The sequence below is a fragment of the Lagopus leucura genome, unplaced genomic scaffold (genome assembly GCF_019238085.1).
Source record: "Lagopus leucura isolate 7727_CA_CO unplaced genomic scaffold, USGS_WTPT01 140-8_obj-0_obj, whole genome shotgun sequence".
NCBI lineage: Eukaryota > Metazoa > Chordata > Aves > Galliformes > Phasianidae > Lagopus > Lagopus leucura.
Genome location: NW_024964148.1, coordinates 41,709 through 64,627, shown reverse-complemented (window position 1 = coordinate 64,627; position 22,919 = coordinate 41,709). Strand labels below are relative to the sequence as shown.

Here is a 22,919-nt window from a genome sequence, read left to right as displayed (position 1 = left end):
GTCACAGTGGGGAAGGGTGGACTCCATGAACAGCACAGCTTCCTGCTGGCCATGTGAACAGGTAAGGGATGTCCTCTGGAGTGCTGCCACCCCAATTTGGGTGAAACTCATCTTCCTGACCTCCCCATCCCTTTCATCGCAGTGTTTTTGCTGGAGGTGTCGTGGATGCCTCTGGCTGGGATTTTGGGTCCTTTGGGATAGGTGCCTGCCTACCTGGAAATAGTGAGTGCTGTCGAGGTTGTTGTGATTTATCATGTCCTGATTGCTGTACAGTGAGCAGAGAGCATTGCTCAGACTGGAAAGGCATAAAAGGGAGATCCAGAGCCACGTAAGGGGAAGCAGATGAGGTGTGTATTCAGGCAAGATCCCTGCTCCTTAAGCCAAGCAGTCTGTGCTCGCTGGGGTTTATTTCCACCCCTGTTGGGATGGTGCATCTTGTAATAAGAATCTGATCACAGGTGACTGATGCACGAAGGAGCAGCTGTTGCATGCACTCATGCACAATATTTCAGTGCCAGAAGTGATTTGTTTACTCTGTGCAATATATATGGAAATGTGCTGCAGGAGGATGGCTGGAAATATCCAATTTTATTCATAGAGCTCCAACAAAGCTGATCTTTGGTTTGTGGATTGTATGTGCTTTTCCTTTTATGCTATGTCAAATAAACAGGGGCATCTGACTTAGTTCTGGTAGAATTGCTTGGCTGTATTTAATCTGTCTCGATGTGCTGCTTTTAGACTGACATATCTGAATGCAACAGCCTCAGCACTGAAGGCATCGACTAAATGAGGGCTGCCACAGGGAGCTATATGGAGAGCAAATGAAATCCTGCTGCAGGAACATTTTGAATGAGCAAATGGGTGTAGAATAATGGAAATGGTGGGGGAGGACAGCCCATCCCCAAGGTCTTCAAGCAAACCGAGCTGGAAGGGATGCTCTGTGCTCCTCCATGGGTGGGGGAAGAGGCTGGGAGAGCTGTACCACTGGTCCAGTGGTAAAATGGTGGGGCAGGAATATGAAGGTCTGGAAAACTGTGTGTTGCTTTATTCAGTTTATCTGTAATTGCTAATTACTCATAAGTAATGAGTTTAACCTGTTTAATTGATAACGTGCTACTAAATCTTCATGAGGATGTTATATAAGGAAGTGTTGAAATCTTTGGGTGGGATCTGATGGTTAGAAACCATCCCAGCAATGGCAGTGATCCCAAAGTTGTCCTAAGTACTGGATGTGATGTGATGTGAGAGAGGGGAGCTGCTGGCAGATGTCTTCCAAGCAGGGGCCACCATCTGCGCTCTGCTTCTTTTTCCCAAAAGCTCTGCAGATGGGAGAGATGTCCAAGACCAAATGCAATGCACTGATAGGACGACAGAAGGACACTGAAGCTGAGCGTGACCCAGAGGAGCTCGATGTGCAAAGTGAGTGGTGGTGATGCGCAGCCACACCAGGGCCGGTGCTGTGTGTGCATTGCGTGCACTGTGGTTGAGGTCACGTGGAATGAGACCTAAAGGGTGATGGTTTGGAGTGAGAGGGGAGAGGCTGAGCCTCCCCAGGGGCATTTGGTGGCAATAAGCTCGGGATGGGGAGGAATGAGGTGTGCTGCTGCTTCTGTCTGGCAGGCAGGAATGGAAGGCAGCAGAATTCCAGCACCATACTGCATTCTGAGGGACGTATCCTCATCCAAGGACCAACTGCAACATATTCCTGAGGGTCCAACGATACGGAATAGCAGCTGGGATTAATTTATTTTCCAGTTTGGGAGGGGAGAGTAAGATGTGTGCTTCAATGAGGGGGGGGTGAAAACAAAAGCACGGCCTTATGAAGAGGGTTGATTGGACAAGAAGTGGTATTCACACTGATTTTCAAACCCCAAAGAGAACAGAGGCGTCTTTCCACTCCTGTATTTGCTCTGTGCTGGCTGACAGAGCAGCTCCCTGTGCATTACATGAGATACACCCCCCTGGGAGCAGCCTCTCTTTGCAATGCTGTCACAGATCTGCACGCTGCTCTGTTGCATGTGTCTCCTTCAGACCAAGCTGTGCTCTGGGCGTAGTTCTTACCAGCAGTTCTGGTGATGGCCAGCAGGCTGCCTGCTGGAATGCATGCATTTCTGACCTGCCTGGGAACTCCTATCCAAAATGAAGGTGTTTGGGGTAACCTGAGAAGACGGTTTTCTCTTTACTGAGGTGGAACATTCCGTGTTTTAATCTCTAAAAGCCTTTTTAGAAGTTCCTTAGGATTAAACCCCGCTCTGTCCCCACCTCTCCTTTATTGCAGGGCCCTTTGAAGTTCTCTTCAAAGACGAGAGCAAACTTCCCATGTATGCTGCAGACTGGAATGAATATCCAGCTTTGTTGGAGCAATTAGTGTGGCGGGGCCATTTCTGTTGCACTCTAAAGAAGAGTTCCCAAATCCTGAGTGGTTTAGACATGTTTTGCCAAAAAAACACCCACCCAACAACCCACCGTGAATCCAACAGCTGTGCACTGAGCTGCTCGGATGGCTCAGCAGCTGTCGCAACAAAAGCAGAGCCTCAAACACAGCCTCTTTGTATGGCCGTTGAAAATAAGGGGAAGATTGCATTCTGGTTGTGCTGTGCTGGGCTCAGGGTGGGCTGAGTGGTGTTTGCTGCTTTGCTTGGGTGATCCCCAGCAGATGAATGGCTCTTAACCACTTGTGGATTCTGGGTCTGCTTTAGGTGGGTGCCTGCTTGAATTCTGGTGGCACGTGCATGCAAACCCCACCTGCAATCAAAGAGTATTGCAGGGATAATTAAACAATGCCATTTCTAAAGTTCCCCAGAGCTGTGGCTATCAAAAGCATCGCGTTATGCAACCTTACTACAGATAGTTCAGGTTCGTTTGCTTGCATTTGAAGCCCTTCTTTCTTTCTCCTCACTCAGACAGAAGTACTGAAGTAACCTTTGAAACAAAGGACTTCAAAGTGACAGCAGGCTGCCTTGCTGCCAGCAGTGAGGTAAGGAATCTCCCAACACATGAATGTTTTGTGTGTGTGTGTGCAGCTAAATGGAGGAAATTGCAAGTTGATATCAACTGATGTTCATTGTATTAGCTCATGACAACTGCAGCAATTACCTCCAATCAGCTAATTATAGCATCCTTCTATAGCCTGAGCCTGATTTTGTGCTGTCTGCTCACCAGCCTGGGTATGAGAATAAGCCAAGTTCTCTTCTGCAATACTGACATCGCTTAGATTTAGCACTGTGTTCAAAATTGGAACCAGCCACTGATGCATTCATTACGTTCTCTATGTTAAATAATAACTTTTCTTACAAGAGATTCCACAGTAATGGCAATCAGTGCCAATTAGTGGCTGCTGCTTGCATCTTAGAGCAATGGACACTTGGCTGTCCTAATGCATGATGTCCAGAACCCCTCTGTGACAGAGGAATGTGCTGCTCTCCATGTGTCCTGGATGGAGATCTGCTCTGAGTGCCTGAGGGGCTTTTGGGCTGCAATGGTTGGCTCAGGGCTGGCCCTGCTGGTGGAAAATATCCCCACCTGTAGCACTGTGGTGACAGTAATCAGCGTGTCCTCAGTCTGTCTTGCTGCTTCACACCTAGGAATGGCTGAAAGCCCTGTGGAGCTTCTGTCCATGAGGTGGGTTGTGGGCTTGTTAAGATGATGGCAGAGGAAAGTGATGACGTCTCTCTGCTTCCTTGCATCCCCAAATCGTAGCAGGGAATTTAACTTGGATTTTCACCTATTTGCTGCCTTCTGATTCTGACATCCTGGTGGTGATTACTGAAGGGAGCCATGTCCATTTCTGGCTGCAGAGCATTCAGTTGGGTTTATGCTCTGCTGGGATGCTCTCAGAGCCTTCAGTTCATTGGGTTAAGAACAGAGTATGTATCAGACAGCTAATTAGTGATAAACTAGAAGCGATTTTGGTGATTGCTTTATTCCTCGCTTATGGAATGCAGATTAATTCAGACTCTTAATTACATACCTGTAAATCAACTTTGCATTGTGACTGTATGCATAGACTTCTCGCAGGTGGAAGAGCTGTAAGAAGCTCCTCATTAAATCAGTGTGATTAACAGGAGCTTGGGCTGTGTTGTGTGGCACTCAGGACTTTGTGGTAACTCGCCACGAGAAACCATAATTATAGCCCTATTGCCTGCATTAATGAGTCTGTGTTGAAATATTAACAGCTGGAGCAAATACTGCTGGAGGATGCGTTCATAGAACCCCTGAGGTGGGAGAAGAGCTCCAAAATCATCTCATCCATCCAACTGCTGGTGTGCTGGTGCAAAGGCAGCTGGTGGCAGTCCCCATGGTGGTCCCAGGGCAGTGCTGGGACATTGTGGCACTGTCACCTTACGGCAGCTGCTTGCTGTGTTCCCTCTGCCACCAAACGCTTCCACCCTCGGGCTGATCCAAATGACGTTGAGTCATCAGATCTCATTTCATTTACTATTACAGCATTCCAAAAGTGCTTCCCTTGGTCTCTAAGCCTTGCATCTTATCAGAGCTCATCTCCTGTGAGGTTCACAGTGCGGAGTTAAGACCTTGAGTCAGCTCTGAGCCATTGAACTCGCACACAGGAATGCTGGCAGGGGAACCAGACGTTCCCCTCAAGGCATCTCGCTTCCTTCCCAGCATTGTGTGCAGCCCAGAAGATGCTATCTCAAAGAAGATGACACTCCCTTTGAAGAGAAGCCTCTGGGAGAACTTTCTGATGTATTTGCAGAATAAATTGCTCTTTGTGTAGAATTGAGCCATGGATCCTCTTGAGTGAGGAGATCTTTGTGCATGGGTGCTTGCATGTGCAATGTTAAATGTAAGTAATTGATGAGGAGCAGTATCTGTTTAGGCTTCAGCCCTGGAAATGGACCCTGTTGCATCATGTGAAAGATAATGGCCTCATCCTGCACAGATTAAGCCATCATCAGCCTTTGGCGTAGGGTTTTTATCTTGCTGGCAGCCAGGATGAGGGGATTGCAGCTACAGAGAGGCCTTGGAACACTGGTGTCACAGGAATGGTGATTACAGCACTGTTCTCCTTGCCTACAGATGAGTTTGAGTGCTGTGATTAGATGCTGTGTCTGGAGGCAAAGCACTGTTCTTGTGCATTACTTGTTGCCTTGTGCAATACAAGCAGTGTTTCTTCTTGCAGCAGGACAAGAGTACAGCGGCTTACTGAATGCCAGTTAACATTCCAGAGGCTCTGTGTCAGACTGCAGGCAACCAGCATTGCTTTTAACCTCATCTCTTTGGTGGATTTAAGTCCTTCCATTCACTCTTCAGGAGGTTCCATGGTGTTTCTTAGGTCTGGGCACTGTTGCTGTTAGACTCCTGTGGTCAATAGCACAGTTATTTATTTGTTAATGCTGTTCTGATAACCCCAGGACCTCAAAAGATGGAGCATTCTCACCCTTGAAATTCAGGTAGCTTCCTTTGTGGCAATCTGCAGCTTGTATGGTGGCCTTGCTTGCTAGGAATAAAGCCCAGTGCACTGAGTCCACTAAATCTCTAAGTGTAACCTCCTTTCCCATTAGTCGAGTGGAACATCTAGTGATGGACAGGATGAAGATGACCAGGATGAAACGTGCTTTGCTGTTTCTATGTCTCCCAAAGGAATCAGGTAAAGTGCACTTAATCTCTTTTCCTCTTGCTGCCAACCAACCTCTGCTTTGGTTTGTTTTTACCTTTTGGAGAAGCTCACTCCTGGTTACCCATAGAATAACAGCCTGGAGGTGCCTTTCCTCCCCTAATGGTTTCTGTTCTAGCCTTTGTGATGCATCCAAAAGGTAACACCTTGGTTCTGTAGGGTCAGTGATGAGAGCTCAGGTTCTTGAAACCGTGTGTCTGTCTGTCCTTCAGGACCAGCAGGAAAAGGCCAAAGATAAAGAGCAAGTTGTCACCGGCGCAGAAGAAAATGAGACTGGTGGAAGAGGAGCCATTGCTACCAATAGAGGCTGCAGAAGCAGCAGCTCAGGGAAAGGAGAGCAGAGCAGAAGCAGCACGGGAAGTGATGGAGCGATGTGAATTGTCTGATGTTGTTGTGCTGGTGATCGTCATCCTGGTTGCATTCATGTTCTTCATGCACATCTCTCTGGCTGCGGTGGTAACGATCTGCTTCTGAGCTTCAGCCTGGGGAGAAAGAGAGGCAGCACCCATGTCAGCAGTGAGTGCAGAACTGAAGAGTGCATTTTCTTTTTTCTTTTTTCCTCCCTGCGATGTGCAATGAGTCTGGTGGTCAATTAAAGGGCTGGGAGAAGCATTAGAGGTCAGTGGTTTGTGTGTCCCTGGCGTCTGCTCCACACAGTGGATCCTATCTGCTGTTCCTCCTCTGAAGCCTGGTTGGCTCGGAGCTGGGAGCTGTGTGTGGCTTGGTGTTAACTGGGCTGCTCTAGGTGGGGTCACCAAGGTTGGAAAAGACCTCCAAGATCATCCAGTGCACCTACCACCACCATCTCTCCACTAAAACCACTTAAAAGAAGGCCAGCTACCAGAGGTGATGGCAAAAGGCGCCTTCAAGAGGTTGCCCACCTACTGTTGCCTGTTGTCTTTGAGAAGGTAAAGTTTCTCTATGCTCTGGTTGTATTACAGCTGGGGAAACACCAAGCTGGGAGGACAGGCATGAATGCAGGCCATGAAGGTTCAAGGAAGGGGTTAACCACTCCGGGCAAATAGCTTTGTCCCTTCAAGTCTGGAAATGTTACTGAACAGGGGGAATGGTGACAGTGCCCAGTGCTGTTATATTGGGTCTTTGCTTTGGTATACAGTTGTTCCTGCTTCCTTCTCTTAAAAATAATGAAGTGCAGTATGAGGAAGAATTAGAGCAAGATCCTGGCCACGTGAGGTGCTGCAGCTTAAGCTGTGCTTGGAAAATAACCTCTCAATCTGTTGCTTGCTGGGTTTGTTGGAAGTGACAGCCACAGCCTCGGGCAGTGGTAGCAGCCCTGATACTGTGGCCAGTCCTGAAATGAGGTCTGTGCCCAGCTGCAAGTCTCATTAGAGTTGGATTTCAATTAACAGTGCATTCCTTAATTCAAACTGGGGGGAGACAGAGCTTCCTCCACCCACAGAGGAGTTCTGTTTGTGCCAAGTCTCCTCCAGCTCCCTGGAAAGGAGTGAGGCAGCGTGGGATCCTGCCAGAACTGAGTAGGAACTCATCCTCCTTCCCTGGGGAGCGAGCCTGGCATGTATTGTGCTTGTTCATTTCATTGAGCAGATCACCAACACAAACATGGAGTGGTGCAGAGGTGGTGAGCTGTGCCCCATCCCACCTCCCAGTTTCCTGGGTTGCCAGACACTGAAGCTGATGGCTGGGGGGTATCTGTCACACCTATGGTAACTCAGCTGGTTGGAGGGTAGCTATAATGTGATAACTCAGCTTGTTTTCTTGGCTAACAGCAGTGGATCAGGTGCAAAGTAAGGAAATAAGGTTGCAGTGCCTCTTTGTTCTTGCATGCTGTGTCCTAAAGGAGCTATGGAGGGAGGACTGCATTGGAACTGTTTGTGATTGTTCTGGGTTGCTTTGGGCACCTCTAAATACAGTAATTTTTCCCTATAAGGTTTTTTTTTTTTAAATGTATTTGGTAGGGTTTGAGGCCTTGTAATGCCTGCTTTTGCCCCTGTGAATCCTATGGGGTTGCTGATGCCCCATCCCATGGCCACCCGCTGCCCCAGCTCTGCTGCTGACCCATCCTGGGGACACATCACGAGCTCTCCTCCACATCTCTGGCTTAATGCACTGCAACTTTCTCCTCCAGAGAGCTGTCAGCAAGGATCCATGCTTGGAGGAAACAGCTTGGGCAGAGGAATGACAGCAGAATTGGTGCTAAATGGGGAACAGCTGAAGTGCTGCAGCACCGAGGTCAATTGTAATCAGGTTTGCTGTAGAAGAGCTCTGTGTTCTTGCAGACTCCCCCAGGATGGGCAGGAGCTGGGCTGGAAGAGTGGAAGCTGCAGAGGATGAGAGGTGGGGTCTGATAGGTGAGAAGATCTTCCTTCACTGTTGGCCTTGTTCTGCCTGGGGGTGGCTTTGCTCTGCTGCCATGGTTATCTGAGCAGCAACCACCATCCCTCCTGGCTTTGCTGGGCTGTGCAAACACTGCTGGAGAACCTGGAGCAGCCATAGATGTGCTTGCTGGGTTGGGTGTGAATGGCTGCAGGTGGACACAAACTGAGCATCATGAAAGCATTGAGTGTTGGAACCTGGAATAAAACTTCCAGATACAGTGAGAACAATGAAAGCACAATGATAAGAGATTCATGTGTTTGCCTATAAATTTAGCTTAGGGGATCAGCAAAACAGAAGGAAGGAGATGCTCTGGTGGAAGTATTTCCACGTGGCAGCCTTTGAACCAAAGCATCTGAGCTTCTGACAGTATGAAACCTTATTAAAGCACCAAATACTTTACATTGGACACGTTTAGCCCCCCCAGAGGTGAGGAATGTTCTCTACAATCTAAATGAACCCTTTTGTCTGTAGGAATTAATTTACCAACGTGTTGTGTTTCTGCTGAACCAAATCAGAATGATCCCAATGCTTTTCCCCCCCTGTGCCCCTTTCAGCCCTGCTCCTTGCAGCCCTGCTGAATGCTCTGTCAATGATTAACCCCTGCTTCCTTTGAAGCCTAGAGAACAAAACCCACAGTCCAAAGTCCCTGTGTTTGCTCAGGCTCTGCCCATAGGCTACAAAACCCCTTCAGACACTCCTCTGCATCACCACATCGGGCTGCTGGGGCCAGCAGGTGGGATCTCCCATTGCAACGCATGCTCTGAGTGCGAAGGGATGCAGCAAAAGCATCACTTTGCCTCCCCATCCTGCTCCCTGCAGCTGATCTCCAGCCTCACTGCGGGCTCTTTTCGCAGCAGCTGTCTGTTCTGAGTGCCTGGTTTCTGAGATGGTGTCTCCTTGTGTTTGTCAGAGGGGCACACGCAGCTGGTGGACTTCTCCCCTTGGGTGAAGCGTTGCGATGGAGAGATCCTGAACCTCCCAGCTCCTGTCTGCCTGCATTACAGTGACTCTGTGCTGCGACCAGCTCAAGGCCCCGCGGGAGAGAGAGCTAATTAATTAACTAGTTAATGAACTGTCAGGATGCCAGACCTCTGCAAGAAACGCTGGGCAGACTGACTGCTGCCTCCAGCCCTGCAGTGTCCAGCAGCCCCAGGGTGATGCTGACACCCAGGTGTGCGTGGGCAAGCACTGCTCCCATTGCATGGATTTATTGCCTTCATCCCCACAGCTGTGATTTCTTCAGCAGGAGCATTGGTTGGGTTTGTAGGAGTGCTCGCTGACTTTCTCCCTGTCTTCCATCTCCTCACATTCACCACCACTTACTCAGATACATACATGGCCTGGTCCCACTGAGAGCATTCACTGGGTGCAGCTGACTCGACCCAGAGATGAAGGTTAAAGTAAAACATCACGTTTTGGTTTATTTGTGCCACCAACAGGAATTCCAGCAACCTTCCTGCCGTTCCCATGGCAACAGCTGTTGGCTTGCAGGAGCTGCTCCAGGTTCCCAGCACTGCTGCTGTTCCTTTAACACTGACATCACCTTTATTGTTTCCCAAGCGTGTTGCAAAAGTTACCTCTCCCATTTTGCAGCACAACTCTGGAGTTTCCCTGGGCCATCGCCACCCACAGGGACACAAAGCTGTGCAGTTGTCCCCGCTGGGAAAGCGTCCACCTTGTTTTCAGCTTGATGATGTGACACGAAGATGAAAGGATGTTTGCATTGGTGTTATTGGCATCATCAAAGTGGGACTGATGCTGGTGCCCTGAGCCAAGGCTCTCTTTATCCCCCAGCCCACCATTCACGTGGAAATGCCTTTTCCTTATGGGAAGGCTTCCTCTTGGAGGCAGGATGGAGGGTTGCACTCATGTGCCCATTCGCACACCCCAGATAACACCAGTGCCCATCCAGCACTGATTGGAACAGACATAAAGCTTTGGGCTCTGTGTTTCCCCAACGTTTGACCTTTGTAGAACTTCGGAGAGGGCTCAAGAATCACAAAATGGCTTTGGTTGGGAGGGGCCTTAAGGATCATAGAGTTCCTACCCACTTCCCTGGGCAGGGTTCAGTATAAAAACATTCTCTATGGAGATGCCTGTATGAACTGAATTGAGCAGGAGCAGGATAGTGAGGGGGAAAACCCCAACAGCTGCTGGTAAGGGCTTGAGTGGGCAGCCTGGCTTAGAACTGCAGCAGTGCCAACGCTGGTGGTTGCATGAGAACGGCTCAAAAAACTCCAAGTTTGCTTTGAACCAAAGCAGCAGCAATGCTTTTTCCCTTTGCCCATCCCATTCATTTCCTCCAGCTTGCAGCCTCTCCTTTCCTTCCCCGTGAAAACGAGTTTCCTGCAGCTGCATTCTGGTGGTGTGAGATTTCTTTTTGCACTGTTGCTTCCCTCTGGTTGTGAGCTCGCAGTCTGCAAACTCACTGCAACCCTTCCCTCAGCTGCTGGGCTGACCTGCAAGCAAGCTGCTGACTGACAACAGCAGCCCACAAATACAAGCAGCCAATAATAGCAGGCTGCTAATAGTCCCCCCCCCCCCCCCACTCATTAAAACACACTTCCATGAGATCTCTTAAAATTTCTTGGGAGGTAAATGCCTCTGTAATGAATGTTGTAATGGTAGATAGGCCCCGTGCTTAAGATTTTTATTTAAATGTAAATTGAATCCTCCCACTGGAAAGCTAACAGCAGATTAAAATAGCTGGTAGGAGATGAGAGCTTGCTTTTATGTAGTCATTTGAGTCAACTTCTTGTGGATTTCCTAATTTTTCTTGTTTTACAGCTGGAGCTGCTTTAATGTAGTTTCCTATCAGGAGCAGCATGAGACAACAGTGGGGGCAAACCTGGGCTGGATGGCCATCAGCTGAGCTTGGGGTCAGAATTAGGGGGTTTTCCAAGCAGAGCTGAGCTCCAAACATCATGAGGTCACCTGTAGGGATGGTAAAACCCCCCTATGTCAGATCACTGCTGCTCCAGGATGAGAGCTGAGGCTCTTCCAGCTCTACAGGGCATGGGTCCAAAACTGATGGGACGTACATTGGAAGGATCTTTCTCCTGCTGATTTGGCTCAGAAATGTTTTGTTTTGTGGTTTGGGGTTTGTTTTGTTTGTTTTTCTTTCCTGGAGTCGGAGTTATTATTCTGCATCAGCTTCTGGAGAAGAATAGAGAAGAAAATTAGGCCTGCAAAAGCCTTTCATGGACCATCAGAATGGGGAACGTTGGCTCTGAGAAGTTTGGGGCCCAAAGTTCCCTACATCCCAGTGCTGCCCTACATCCCAGTGCTGCCCTACATCCCACTGCAGCCCCACATCCCACTGCTGTCCCTACATCCCAGTGCAGCCCCACATCCCACTGCAGCCCCACATCCCACTGCTGCCCCACATCCCACTGCTGCCCCTACATCCCAGTGCTGCCCTACATCCCACTGCAGCCCCACATCTCACTGCTGCCCTACATCCCAGTGCTGCCCTACATCCCAGTGCAGCCCCTACATCCCACTGCTGCCCCTACATCCCACTGCAGCCCCACATCCTACTGCTGCCCTACATCCCAATGCTGTCCCTACACCTCAGTGCAGCCCCTACATCCCAGTGCAGCCCCTCCATCCCACCGCTGCCCCTCCATCCTTCTCGTTTTCTCTGCCCACGGAGCTGATCGATGCCCACAGATCAGCCGTCCCCAGCTCAGCATCCATCCCCGCTCCATCTCTCCCTCCTCGATCACTTTTCCTTTTGCAGCCGTGGAAGGGGAGGGCCGCTGTGACAGAACATCCTGTGCGAGCTTTAGGAGCCATAAAAGGCTTAAAGCATGGCTCTGTTAATCCGCCCTGTACACACCCGCACGTACAGCCCCGGCGGCAGCACCGAGGAGGATCCCGACGGCCGCAGCAGATGGGAGAGCTCCGGTTCCGTTCATCCCACGCCTCCTGCAAGCGGGCGATTAAAGCCCAAGGATTCCTACTCGTTTTCTCGCAGCCCCCCCCGACCCCCAGCCGAGGGACGGATGCTCTCAAGCTGGAGATGCCGGGGTTTCGCTGGGCTGAAGTTGAAGAGCGTTTGTAGGAGAGCATCGTGCGAGGAGCCGGCCCAGCTGTAAGCACAGCGTTCAGGTTAGGGGAGGAGACGGGGGGAGGGGGGGGTTTGCTGGGGGTTGCAGCGCCGTGCTGCTGTTGTGCAGCCAGAACGAAGCTCTGGGGTTGCGTTTTCTCCTTTAAAAAGTGGCACGAGGAGGTTGGTTGGTTGGTTGGTTGGTTTCCCCCCTCATTTTTTCCTATGTTTTGTTGTTCCATTTGTCCCCAGAAGGATTCTTTTCTGCTCCTTCCCCCCCCCCCCCATCCAGGCCTTGGGAGCAGCACTGGGTGCCCCACAGGTCTCTCTCCCTGTTCCCTCTGAAGGGATGCAGTCTGAATACAGGCCAACAGAGATTTAGCAACGTAAGCAGAGGGTCCGTGGGGCTTGAAGAGGATTTGACCCATGCAAAGAGAGCAGCATCAGCATCAGGGGGAAAGGGGGAGGGATGCAGGACACAGCAGGGCCGTGCTGGGGTGATAGTATTTTCCTGCTGCAATTGCAACTCTCTGAAGACAAAATGCAACGGGAATAAACCTTACCTTGCTCTGTTCACCCAGGAAATAAAAGATGCTCTGCTCTCTTTCCCCACGCTAACCAGGGACCAAAAATTGCTGTGTCTCCCTGTCCCGTCGCGTGTTGAAGCTGCTGGCATCCATCCCCATCGCAGGGCTGTGAGCCGAGTGTGAGCTCTCTGCCTCCCCCCCACCAGCAAACGGCGCGCGTGGCTGCAAAGGACCTCAGGGGTCTTTTCTGTTGGGAAGCCAGGGAGCTCAATTTGAGTGGCACTGTCCTCTGTCCGTCTGTCTGTCTGCAGGGAGAGGCTCCAAATGAGCTCCATGTGAGCGCTGCTGCTTTTTCTTTGCTCCAAGGTGCCATTTGTTCCCTTTGCAAAAGCATCGCAGCTAGAAATCTCCTTGAAAGCCAGTGGGGTTATTTGCAGTGGAAAGCAAGGAGCTGCTGGCTCTGGTTGCTGTTATTTTTCCTGGTGGCCGTTACTATGGAAAGGAAACTCAATTCGGTGTGAGGAGAGGTCAGAAATAGCAGACTGAGCATTTCGTGCACGTTCAGTTTGAAATCCCAGCTGCTGGAACCCGAGTGGGGAGAAGCAAAGGCAGCAGCAGGGGGGTCGTGGGGTTTCCTGAGGGGCTCGTGTGAAATTTTGCAGTCATTTGCTAACGCCTGACCCCATAGGGCCTCTCCTCACTCTGCTGATGTTTATCTGTGATCTGCATGCGCTGCCAGGAGGAAAAGCAGCTCCCCTCAATTACACTGGGGGGGGGGGGGGGGTGCTGCTCTGCACCAGAAACTTTTCACCCACCCTCTTTCTTTGGGATCCAAGGAAATACAGCCCCAAGGAAACGATTCCCCTTTCCCCTCCTATTTCTCTTATTTTTTTTTTGCCTCTTTTTCCCCCATCTGGACAAAAGCCCCCATCCTTGCAGGTGCTCTGTGGGATCTCCTCCATATCCTCACAGCAGAGCCGTTCCCTGGGACGCCGCGGTTTCCCCACGCTGAGCCCCATCCTCACTGCTGTGCTGTGTCATCTCTCCCTGCTCCTTCTTTCACAGTGCCGACAGATCCGAGCTGGAGCTGCTGACTCCTGCGTGGAGCTGTGATTCCTTCCCAGGGTTTGTGCTATTTCCAGCTCCTTTTGCCCCCATTCCTGTGATGCCCATCCCCTTGTGCTGGGAACAAACCCTGCTTGGCAGCACGCTGTGCTCTGCTCTGTTTGCAGCCACTTTTCCCAAGCTGTAGGACAGCTGAGGGTGAATCTTGCATGGCACGGAGGTGAGTACAAGCTCTTTTTCTCGGTAGGGAGCAAGGTTTCTCTGTGGCAGCTTTGTTTTAACCCCACTGACAGCAAGGAGCGCATGGGTGGAAGCGGGGATGCAGGAGCCCTGGGTCTGACCCATCACCGTTTGTGATGGTGACCCATTTTGGGGTGGTGGAGATGAGGGTGCAGCCCTGATGCTGCTGTGAGAGCTGCTAAGAGGATGTGTGTGGTCACCTGCATCTTTGTGGGGTCTCCAAAAGGGGGGGATGAGCTGCAGCAATGCGATGCTTCCGGGGCTTCAGAGCAGAGTTATCCAGCGTTGTGCAGGATGGGCTCACACTCTGTGCTCCATTCCACTGAGGAATATCAAACCTGGAGCATAAAAGCATCTAAATCCCAGGGAGGGGATGTGGGAAAGGGAGCACAGGCAGCCCCAGATGGCAGCACTGGATTTGGGGACAAAGCCTGCCCTATTTGGGCAGCTCAGAGCCTCAGTGCATTCAGCACAGCCTCTCCTATAAATCACAAATTGTTGTAGGCAATAAATGTCACCAGAACTGGTGTGGGCTCAGCTCACTGCTTGCCATCTCCTCCGATAGGAAAGCAATTACCATTCATTGTGATCCTAACGCAGCCATTTAGGGGAAAAAAATGTTAATGCTTCTGATGGGTTTGGTCTAATTAAGTGATAATTCCCTCTGCCTGGAGCAGAACGTGGCTGCAGTGCAGTGGGGCATTGGGTCAGCACGTCTGGCAGCTCCTACAGCACAGCGATGCTTTCCAGGTGATGCTGGAGAGCCCCAGACAAAGCCTACATGCATAATGGAGAGCTTCAGACTGACCTCGATCTGCTTTTAAGAGCATGAAAGGGAAAAACAGCGAATTCTTGAACTCTCCCTCTGCCAAGGCAGCCGAATTGAGGCAGAGCTCTGCTGAGCCACAGCTGGGCTGAGTTTGCAGCTCTCACTCTGCTGTTCTTTGCTCAGCAATTCCCCCATGCACCCCCACTGCTTTGAGCAACGCTCACGTGTTTGTGTGCTGAAAAAAGAGATTTTTGAGGCAACGCTTTGCTAAAAAATAGAGCATCATCCTCGAGGTGCAGCTCTGTGTAATGAATGGCAGCACAGAAGCTGTCTGGCACAGCGGTGACGTTGTGCTTCATGCCAGGGCTGTGCTTTATCACGGCACAGACTTAGAGGTCAGCCTGCAAACCCATCGTGTGCCCGCAGATAGGAGCAGGCTCTGCTTTTCTAATGCACTCGGCTGGATTTATCCGTGGCAATGCACGACAGTTTACCTGGAGAGAAAATTAATTATGCACCAAAGCTGTAGCCCAGAGCTGCTTAAACCTCCCCCCTTCCCCCTCCCCCGTGCTGCTCTGCTGATGCACATCAGAGCATGAGGTGCTGCAGACCAGGGGGAGGATGGCAGCTGCCGACCTCATCTGTTTTTTTGCCCCTTTCCCTTTGGCTGCTGGATGGGATGCAGCGCTGCTGCTTTGTGCTCCTTCGACCCTGTTAAATCCGTTGGGTTTTGTGCTTGAAAGTGATGTGATTTTGATGGATCTCTGTCCACGTGCGCTTTGCTGATGCTTTTCATCGCTGTCCTTTGAGTCACGCTTTCAGATGAAAAGCAGGAGCTGAAGGAGCGTGGAAGTCACCTTCAGTCGGTCCCCACAGAGCAGGCAGTGGGGTGGTGGGATAACTGAGAAAGTCTTGGGGGCTGCAAATGGGGACAAGTGGGAACAGCCCCATCCCAGCTCATGTGCGCGAGGCAGCAGCCTGCAAGGGCAGAGACAAACCTGGCTTTGTTCTAATGGATGTTGTTACCCCAATCTGGGGCACGCAGGTGGAGATGCTCAGTGCAAAAAGCACCACCCTGCATGGTGGATGAGCAGCTGCCTTCCCTCCTCCTGTTTGCCCTCTTTCTGTCTTCCTGTACTAATTAATCTCGTCTGCATTGCTTAATGGCTGGTCTGGGAGGGGAGAGGAAGGAAGGAGGGTTTGCAGCCAGAGCTGGAGCCTGTCCTCAGGGCTGCTGGCTGGAGCCTGGCATGGCTCATCACTGTGTCCCAGCGTCACAAGGGTCAGGAGGAGAAATGGGCTCAGAGGAAGGAAAGCTCAGAGCAAGGAAAAGTTCCCCAGCAGGCAGAGATGCTGCAGGGCAGAGAGCAGACAGCTTGCAGCCCTCCTTGCTCTGAATGTCGCTTGGGGGTGGGGATGCTCAGGAAGCAAAGTGACTCCAAGCTCTCCTGCCTGGGTTTGTTTTATTTTTATTGCTTTTTTTCCCCCTTTTGTTTCGTTTTATTTTTAGGCTCAGCTCTGCATGAGCTGCTGAGGCAGACGTGGATCTGCAGGATGAGCAGAGCTGCAGGCAGAGGTACTGCTGGCATCGGGGGGGTGGGCAGGTGGCTGTGATGGATTTAGGGCCTGTTCTGCTCTGACTGCTGCACTCTGCATTCCTCCTGCACCTCCCCGCTGTGTTTTACAGCCTAGGTGCCCCATCAGCAGCAGGTGGATGCTGACACCATGGAGGTGGCCAACACCAGGGATTTCCAATGGAAGACCCTCGCCCCGCTGCCGAGCCGCCGGGTTTATTCCACGCTGGTGGAAGTGGGTGGGCAGGTGTTTGCCATCGGGGGCTGCGATGACAACGGTGTCCCCATGGATTGCTTTGAGGTCTATTCCCCCGAGGCTGACCAATGGACGTCGCTGCCCCCCATGCCCACTGCTAGGGCCGGGGTGGCGGTGGCCACGTTGGGCAAAAGGATCATGGTGATCGGGGGTGTGGGGGCCAACCAAGCGCCTCTGAAGATCGTGGAGATGTACAACGTGGATGAAGGCAAGTGGAAGAAGAGGAATTCGCTGAGGGAGGCGGCCATGGGCATCTCGGTGACGGCAAAAGGTAAGCAGGGTGCGGGAGGGTTGGTGTCCCCCCCCGTGCGTGGGGTATAAATGCTTTCTGGGCAGTGCTGTAGGATTGGATTGCTCCTCAACCTCTTCTTTGCTTACGGAGGCCGAGCCTCACGTGGTTGTCATATTTCACCAATGGACCATTCTTGGCTGCCAAAAGCAGATGCAGGCAGCAGTGCGCTCTGCCCAAGAGCTGCAAGGGCTGAGGCTTGGCCGTGTTTCTGGCAGCTCCAACCTGCAGGGTTGAAGCTGGGCTTCCCCAGATCTGCAGCCAGTTCAGGTCCCAGCATGAAGAAGAAATGGGCAGAGCCTCTGGCTGCACAGTGAAGGGGGAGAGGTGCATGACCCCAATCCGCAGAGCAGCCTTCATATGAGCAGAGTCTCTGTTCCAAACCCAGCACCCAACACAAGAGCTGGCTTCATAACTGTGGGCCCAGATCAGTGTGCAGGGAAGGGAAGCAGCTGGCTCATGGGGGGCTCCTGCCTCACTCCCTTCCATGAGCTTAACCACAGCCATACCCACATTCTGTTAAACGCCTGCAGGGCTCTGCCTTCATCTGCCCATCTCATTTTCTAATCTCCAGGCACAGAGGTGGAGCTTTGATTTACTTTCACGTGTTCTGCCCCGCTTTGAACAGCTGGGAGCTGGCACTGCATACCTGGGGCCGGGAGCAGTGCACACACACTGGGGATCAGTGCAGATCCACAGGCAGCTCCTCTGAAAGCTGCTCCATTTATTTGTTTATGTAGCTCTAAAAGCTGCCATGGAGGAATGTTTACAAAGATTGTTCACCATCTCAGAGCTGGTTTTCCCTCTGTGCTTGGTTATGGCAGATCAATTCAGCGCAAGAGACCAGGAACAGAAATAGCTCCCCAGATCCCTCAGGTGTGCTTTCCCATATTTAATACTGTGGTTTCTCACCCCTTGGCCCTGCCCAGACTACAGAGTGTATGCAGCTGGTGGGATGGGAGCTGACCTACGACCACACAACTACCTGCAGCACTATGACATGCTGAAGGACATCTGGGTGTCCCTGGCAGCCATGCCCACAGCACGGTATGCAGCCACCTCCTTCCTGAGGGGCACCAAGATCTACGTGCTGGGTAAGCACCTGCCTTCACCTCCTTGGGCACTGAGTCTGCTTGGGGAAATGCTTTCCATCCTCATCTGCTTCTCGTGCACTCACACATCCCAGGCTTGGGCGTAGGGTTTGCATTCACACCTCCTCAGTAACTGCAGGAGCCCTTGTGCCCATGCAGATCCTGCAGCAGTTCAGTGCTGCTGGTGAATGGTTCCCCTTGTTTGTTTGCTGCTCAATGTGCAGCCCTGAGACCCCAACAAAAGCCCTTGCACTCAGCTGTTGAATAACAGTGCTTCTGTCCGTGTTATGCCATCAAAGCGCTGCTCGCCTTCATGAAGGGCCAGAAGGAAAGACTTGCTGTTGCTGGGAAGTGCTGGGTCAACCCTTTTACAGGGAAGGGTTTTCATTCATCCTACAGAAAGGGAAACTAAGGCAGGGAAATGCTGCTGGAGGCTCACAGCCAGATGAGCTGTACCAGCAGCAAAGCTGTGATCAAACCCAGCAGTTCCAGCAGCTCCAACCACCGTGCAGCGCTGCCTGTCTGGAGGGTGCCACCAGAAAAGGCTCTTTTGATCTATTCTGTAGTTTGTTTGCTGCCAGCAAATGCTTTGTGGGCCCGGTAGCAAGCCAAGGCTCTGCTTCAAAGGCACACGGAGCACCCAGGCTGAGAGCAGCTGCGTCCCCTTGCATCTGATGGGGGGACAATAAGGCATGTCTGTGGGTTGTGGCAGCAGCTGCTCTGACTCTGCTGTTCTGTTGGGATCACTGCTTTGTGCCCACGCTGAGCTCATCTGAATTGCAAACATCCCCCAGTGCTGATCCCTTCTCTGTCGTGCGTTTGTCTTGATTAAACCAATGCATACCAAACACCTTCCTGCATCTACTGCTGGCTTGGAGGGAAGAGGAAGATGTGACGCACTGAGAAATGGGGTGCTTCGATCTCGTGCAGCTGCAATTACAAAAGAGGGAGCACAGGATGCCACCGGTGGCAGTTTGCTCTCATCCAAGCCCAGGAGCATCCTCTGCTGCTGCTATTTGACCTTTGGCTGCTGTTGATCCTTTTCTTCCCATCCCTTCACCCAGGGGGAAGGCAGTCCAAGTACGCCATCAACGCCTTCGAGGTCTTTGACACAGAGACCAGATCGTGGACCAAGTTCCCCAATATCCCCAATAAAAGAGCTTTCTCCAGCTTCGTGCCCACCGAAGACAAACTGTTCAGCCTTGGGGGCCTGCGGCAGGGCCGGCTGTACAGGCAGCCCAAGTTCATGAGGACTGTGGATGTGTTTGACTTTGAGCAAGGTAGGATGTCACAGCTCTGTCCTGGTCCGTGGGTGAGGGTGGGTGCATGTAGGGATGTGCCCATGTGCTACTGGGGTGAGTGGGTGGGGGTTTCAGCTCTCACCTGCTGGTTTTTGTGGGTACTGGGGGTTAATAAGAGGAGGCAGGAGGGGGAAACATGTGGTCCAGAGGGGTTCTGCAGCTGCTGGGTTTGACAAGGTGGTAAGGAAGCAGTCCTCCCCTGCACTGTGGGTTTTATTGCCCCAAGGATGTGTGGTTCCCAGGGGCAGGAGGCCAGAGAGGCAGATGGGTGGTGGGGTCTTCATCCCTGGGAGTGTTTAGGAACCATGGAGATGTGGCACTGAGGGATGTATTCAGTGGGCACGGTGGGGGTGGGCTGTTGAACTTGATGATCTTAGAGGTCTTTTCTGATCTGAATGATTCTGTGGTGCTGAGTGCTGCTGTCTGTGCTGCCCCTGGCAGGTGGTTGGATGAAGATGGAGCGCTCCTTCTACCTGAAGAAACGGCGAGCAGACTTTGTGGCTGGCTACCTGAAAAGCAGAGTCGTCGTGGCTGGGGGACTGGGTGAGGCCCTGGGGATGGAGGTGACACTTTAAAAGCAAAGAAGAGTCATTACAGAACGGGGAGACCTGGCCTGAGGGAACAGTGAAAAGAACCCATAAGGGGGGATGGGCTTTGGGGTGCAGACAGGCTAAAGAGGTGCTTGCTGGTGACCTGCCGCCTCACTTTGTGTCTCCAGGAAACCAGCCGACCGTCCTGGAGTCTGCAGAAGCTTTCCACCCTGAGAAGAACAAATGGGAGAGCTTGCCCCCCATGCCCACCCCACGCTGTGCCTGCTCCAGCATCGTGCTCAGGGGCTGCCTGCTGCTAGCAGTCGGTGGGGTGAGCCAGGGGTTGAGCAGCGCGGTGGAAGCCCTCTGCCTTTCTGATTCCTAGCAGGGGCCCTGTGGTTCCCTCTGGTCTCCTACAGAGCTGCTGGGGGGGGGAAACCCAGAGGAAGGGACTGTTTGCAGTGTTTGCGCTGTGTGTCCTGCCAGCAGGAAGGGCTCTGCAGAGTGAGATGAGGGTGAGCATCTCCCTGCTGCCACCCAAACCCAGCACAGGTTTGGAGGGATCAGCCAGGTGAGAGTCGGAGTGGGGAGAGCAGAAGCGATGCCCTCTTTGGGTGCTCGGAGGTCTGTGTTTTCTCCTTGGTGTGCAGGAAGGGGAACTCCAAATCTGTATCCAGGTGCAGGAGATTGTTCTTTTGCCTTTGTAGCAAGGCTTTTCCTGCAGGCCCATAGCTGTGACTGTCACTTTGCCAGGAGCTGGAGCAAGGAGCTGCCCGTGCTCCTGGGAGGGGAGGATGAATGCCCAAAGGACTGCTTTGGTGAGAGGCTGGGTGTTACTTTTGGCACAGGTGTAGCACAAAAATGCCTTTGCAGGGTTTCACGCAGAGATGGCCTCCGCTTAGATTTTAGTTCCTACAATTATTTGGGATCTTCTGTTCAGTCCTGGGAGAAAAGAACAAAAAGGAGCCCTGCCTCCAGAGTACTGGGCAAAGGTTTTCCCATAGCTTTGATCTATAGGGAGGCCAGGGAGCAACAGCCATGGCTTCTGTTTGGTTTCATTCCTTCATATGGGAGGGTTCGAGCTACCAGCTGACACTCCAAGCTTTGTAGCATCATTAAAAGCTGCACCCAGAAAACCCGGTCTGTGCTATGGGCTATGACTGTAGGAACAGGCAGGACCGAGGCTGAAAAAAGGGGCAAAAAGGGGGGCAGCTCAGGCCGCTGTGCCGAAGCTCAGCACAGTGTCCCATCAGGGATGCGACCCTTCTTCCTTGCAGCCCATCCCAGCCCCGTTTCGGGGACGGCGGAGCGCGGGGGACACCGTGCGGCCAAAGCCGCCATCGCAGCGCTCGCTGGGGCCCCGTGAGCCCCGACCCCCCCACCCTCGTGGTTCCATTCTCTCCCACCGGGCCGGGGTCCGCTGGTACCTCCGGCCCTGGTTGGAGCGGACCCGACTGCGGGCTTTGCTGGACGGCAGAGGAGCGAGAGGAGCTCCCGAAGCGCAGCTCTGACAGATCCGAAAATCTCCTCTTTGTGATCTCAAAGTGGAGATGAAAGGGGAAAAAGCAGCGACTCGGCGGTGAACAACCCGCTTGCTAATGATTTACATCCCGCCTGCTTGTCTCTGGCGAGGCGCAAGAGGAGCAAACAGCTCCTGCCCCATCCCCTGTCGTGTTCCCATCTGTGCTCTGTTTGTTTAGGCGCTGCGTTTCGGGAGGTTGTGCAAACAGCAGGAGGGAGCTTTGCATCTAAAACGTTGCTCTGTCTGGGGCGATTTGGGGCTGGGAGCGCTCACTCTGCATGCACACAGCGTGCTGACCCCAGGGTAGCGCATCCCTTTGAGAAGCAGAGGATGGGAGGGAGCAAACTCCCTTTCCAGCACAAACCCCTCATCTCATGGCACAGCAGAGCTCTGTTTCAGCCGCCTCTGCACAGCTGAGAGCCTCCAACCGTTAACGAAGCGTTTTCCTTTGTCCTTAAGGAACCTTTCCCACACACTGCACGGCCCCGTTTGCTCCCCTTTTTCCCATCCCCAGGTTATTGCAGCGGGATCCGGCCCTGGGCTCCGCGCTGCCTTTGTTCAGCTGGAGCAAGGGGAGGAGGGACCCGCTGCCTTTGTCTGCCTGCAGCACAGCTGGGGGCTGCTCCTTGGCTTTCTCCTTCCAGAAACGCTGCAGAGCGAGGCAGACAAAGCAGCGCCATGGGAATAAACCCGTCGTAGGACTTAATGAAGAGATGTCAGTGAGCGGGGACGAGGCGGGGTGGGGGGGGAGGGGGGAAGGATGGAGACAGTCAGTAATCAAAGCTGGAGATGTGCCGAGCATGTAGAGAGGGAGAGAAAGAGGAGCTCCTGAAGCAGCAGCGCAGCAAGGAGCAGGTCTGGGTCAGCCGCTTTGTAGCGAAACCCAGCTCTCATTAACGGAGCCAATCCCACTGTCTGCAGCCAGCAGCAGTCGCCCTGTGGGGCTCAGCGCTCACCGTGGGAGTGCTTTCCCCATGGCTGTGTTGAGGAAGGAGCTGCAGAGCCTTCAGACCCTTCCAATCGCCTCCACTGTGCTGTGCTCCCGGCTGACGTTTGCTTGGAGACCTCTGTGTCTGATGGAGCTGTGATTTCCCCGTTAAAAAACATTCTTTGCTGTTTATCATTGGGTCATAAATGGCTTTGTTAACTCAGAGAGGTAACCGAGGAGTGGGAAGGGACACATCTGTGGTTACTTAGTGGTGAGAGATAGGGTGAGTTATCCATATGCCAAGCTCTGCCCCAGTGCAGCATCACAGCTCTCAGCATGCAAAGCACAGCATCTGCAGCCTCCTCCGAGAGCACTGTCCCCTCCTTGGCTGCTCTCAGCTATGGGAAATCCCACATCCATTCCGTGGGCTGAGATTCCCTTACAGGAGCAGGGGAAATCCTGTAGGTTTCTCCACCCCTCAGCAGCTCAGTGCTGGCACTCTCTGCTTCCGACACACTGCCAGACACACGAGTGGGAGGATTCCATCTCTCCTCGGATGGTTTCCACAGCTGCACCTTGCATCCTGCAGCTCTGCTTTGCTCCTGCTGCTGCGGGAAACAGGAGGCTGCAGGAGGTGATAAAACAAGAGGGCTGTGCCTGCCTCGGAGGTGACGGTGGGCCAGGGTTGGGGAGCAGGGAGGTGATTCAGGTGCACTCTCCATGCGTGGGGTTGGTTTGTGTTTAAGGCATTGCTGTGGGTGTTCGGGTTGAGCAGCGCTGGGC

General features: G+C 52.4%; 1 protein-coding gene across 7 annotated transcripts; it reads left to right on the top strand.

Moving 5' to 3' along the window:
- Nucleotides 1-11,796: 11,796 nt before the first annotated feature.
- Nucleotides 11,797-20,822, top strand: KLHDC8A (kelch domain containing 8A). 7 transcript variants are annotated; one of them, XM_042891880.1, is made up of 9 exons: nt 11,797-12,089; nt 13,637-13,696; nt 13,804-13,856; nt 16,156-16,221; nt 16,333-16,746; nt 17,694-17,858; nt 18,920-19,135; nt 19,598-19,699; nt 19,875-20,822. In XM_042891880.1, exons 5-9 carry the CDS (start codon nt 16,371-16,373, stop codon nt 20,069-20,071), a joined length of 1,056 nt encoding a protein of 351 aa, XP_042747814.1. In that variant the 5' UTR covers nt 11,797-12,089; nt 13,637-13,696; nt 13,804-13,856; nt 16,156-16,221; nt 16,333-16,370; the 3' UTR covers nt 20,072-20,822. The 7 variants fall into 7 exon arrangements, with proteins under 7 accessions (XP_042747814.1, XP_042747812.1, XP_042747815.1 ...); XM_042891878.1 differs by having other exon boundaries at nt 11,797-12,106; XM_042891881.1 differs by lacking the exon at nt 13,804-13,856.
- Nucleotides 20,823-22,919: the final 2,097 nt, after the last annotated feature.

Coding starts and splice junctions, on each gene's coding strand:
- KLHDC8A (XM_042891884.1), top strand. CDS start 16,371: ATGGAGGTGGCCAACACCAGGGATTTCCAATGGAAGACCCTCGCCCCG. Junction 17,859..18,919: donor CACCAAGATCTACGTGCTGG/GTAAGCACCTGC, acceptor CCCTTCACCCAG/GGGGAAGGCAGTCCAAGTAC. Junction 19,136..19,597: donor TGTGTTTGACTTTGAGCAAG/GTAGGATGTCAC, acceptor TGCCCCTGGCAG/GTGGTTGGATGAAGATGGAG.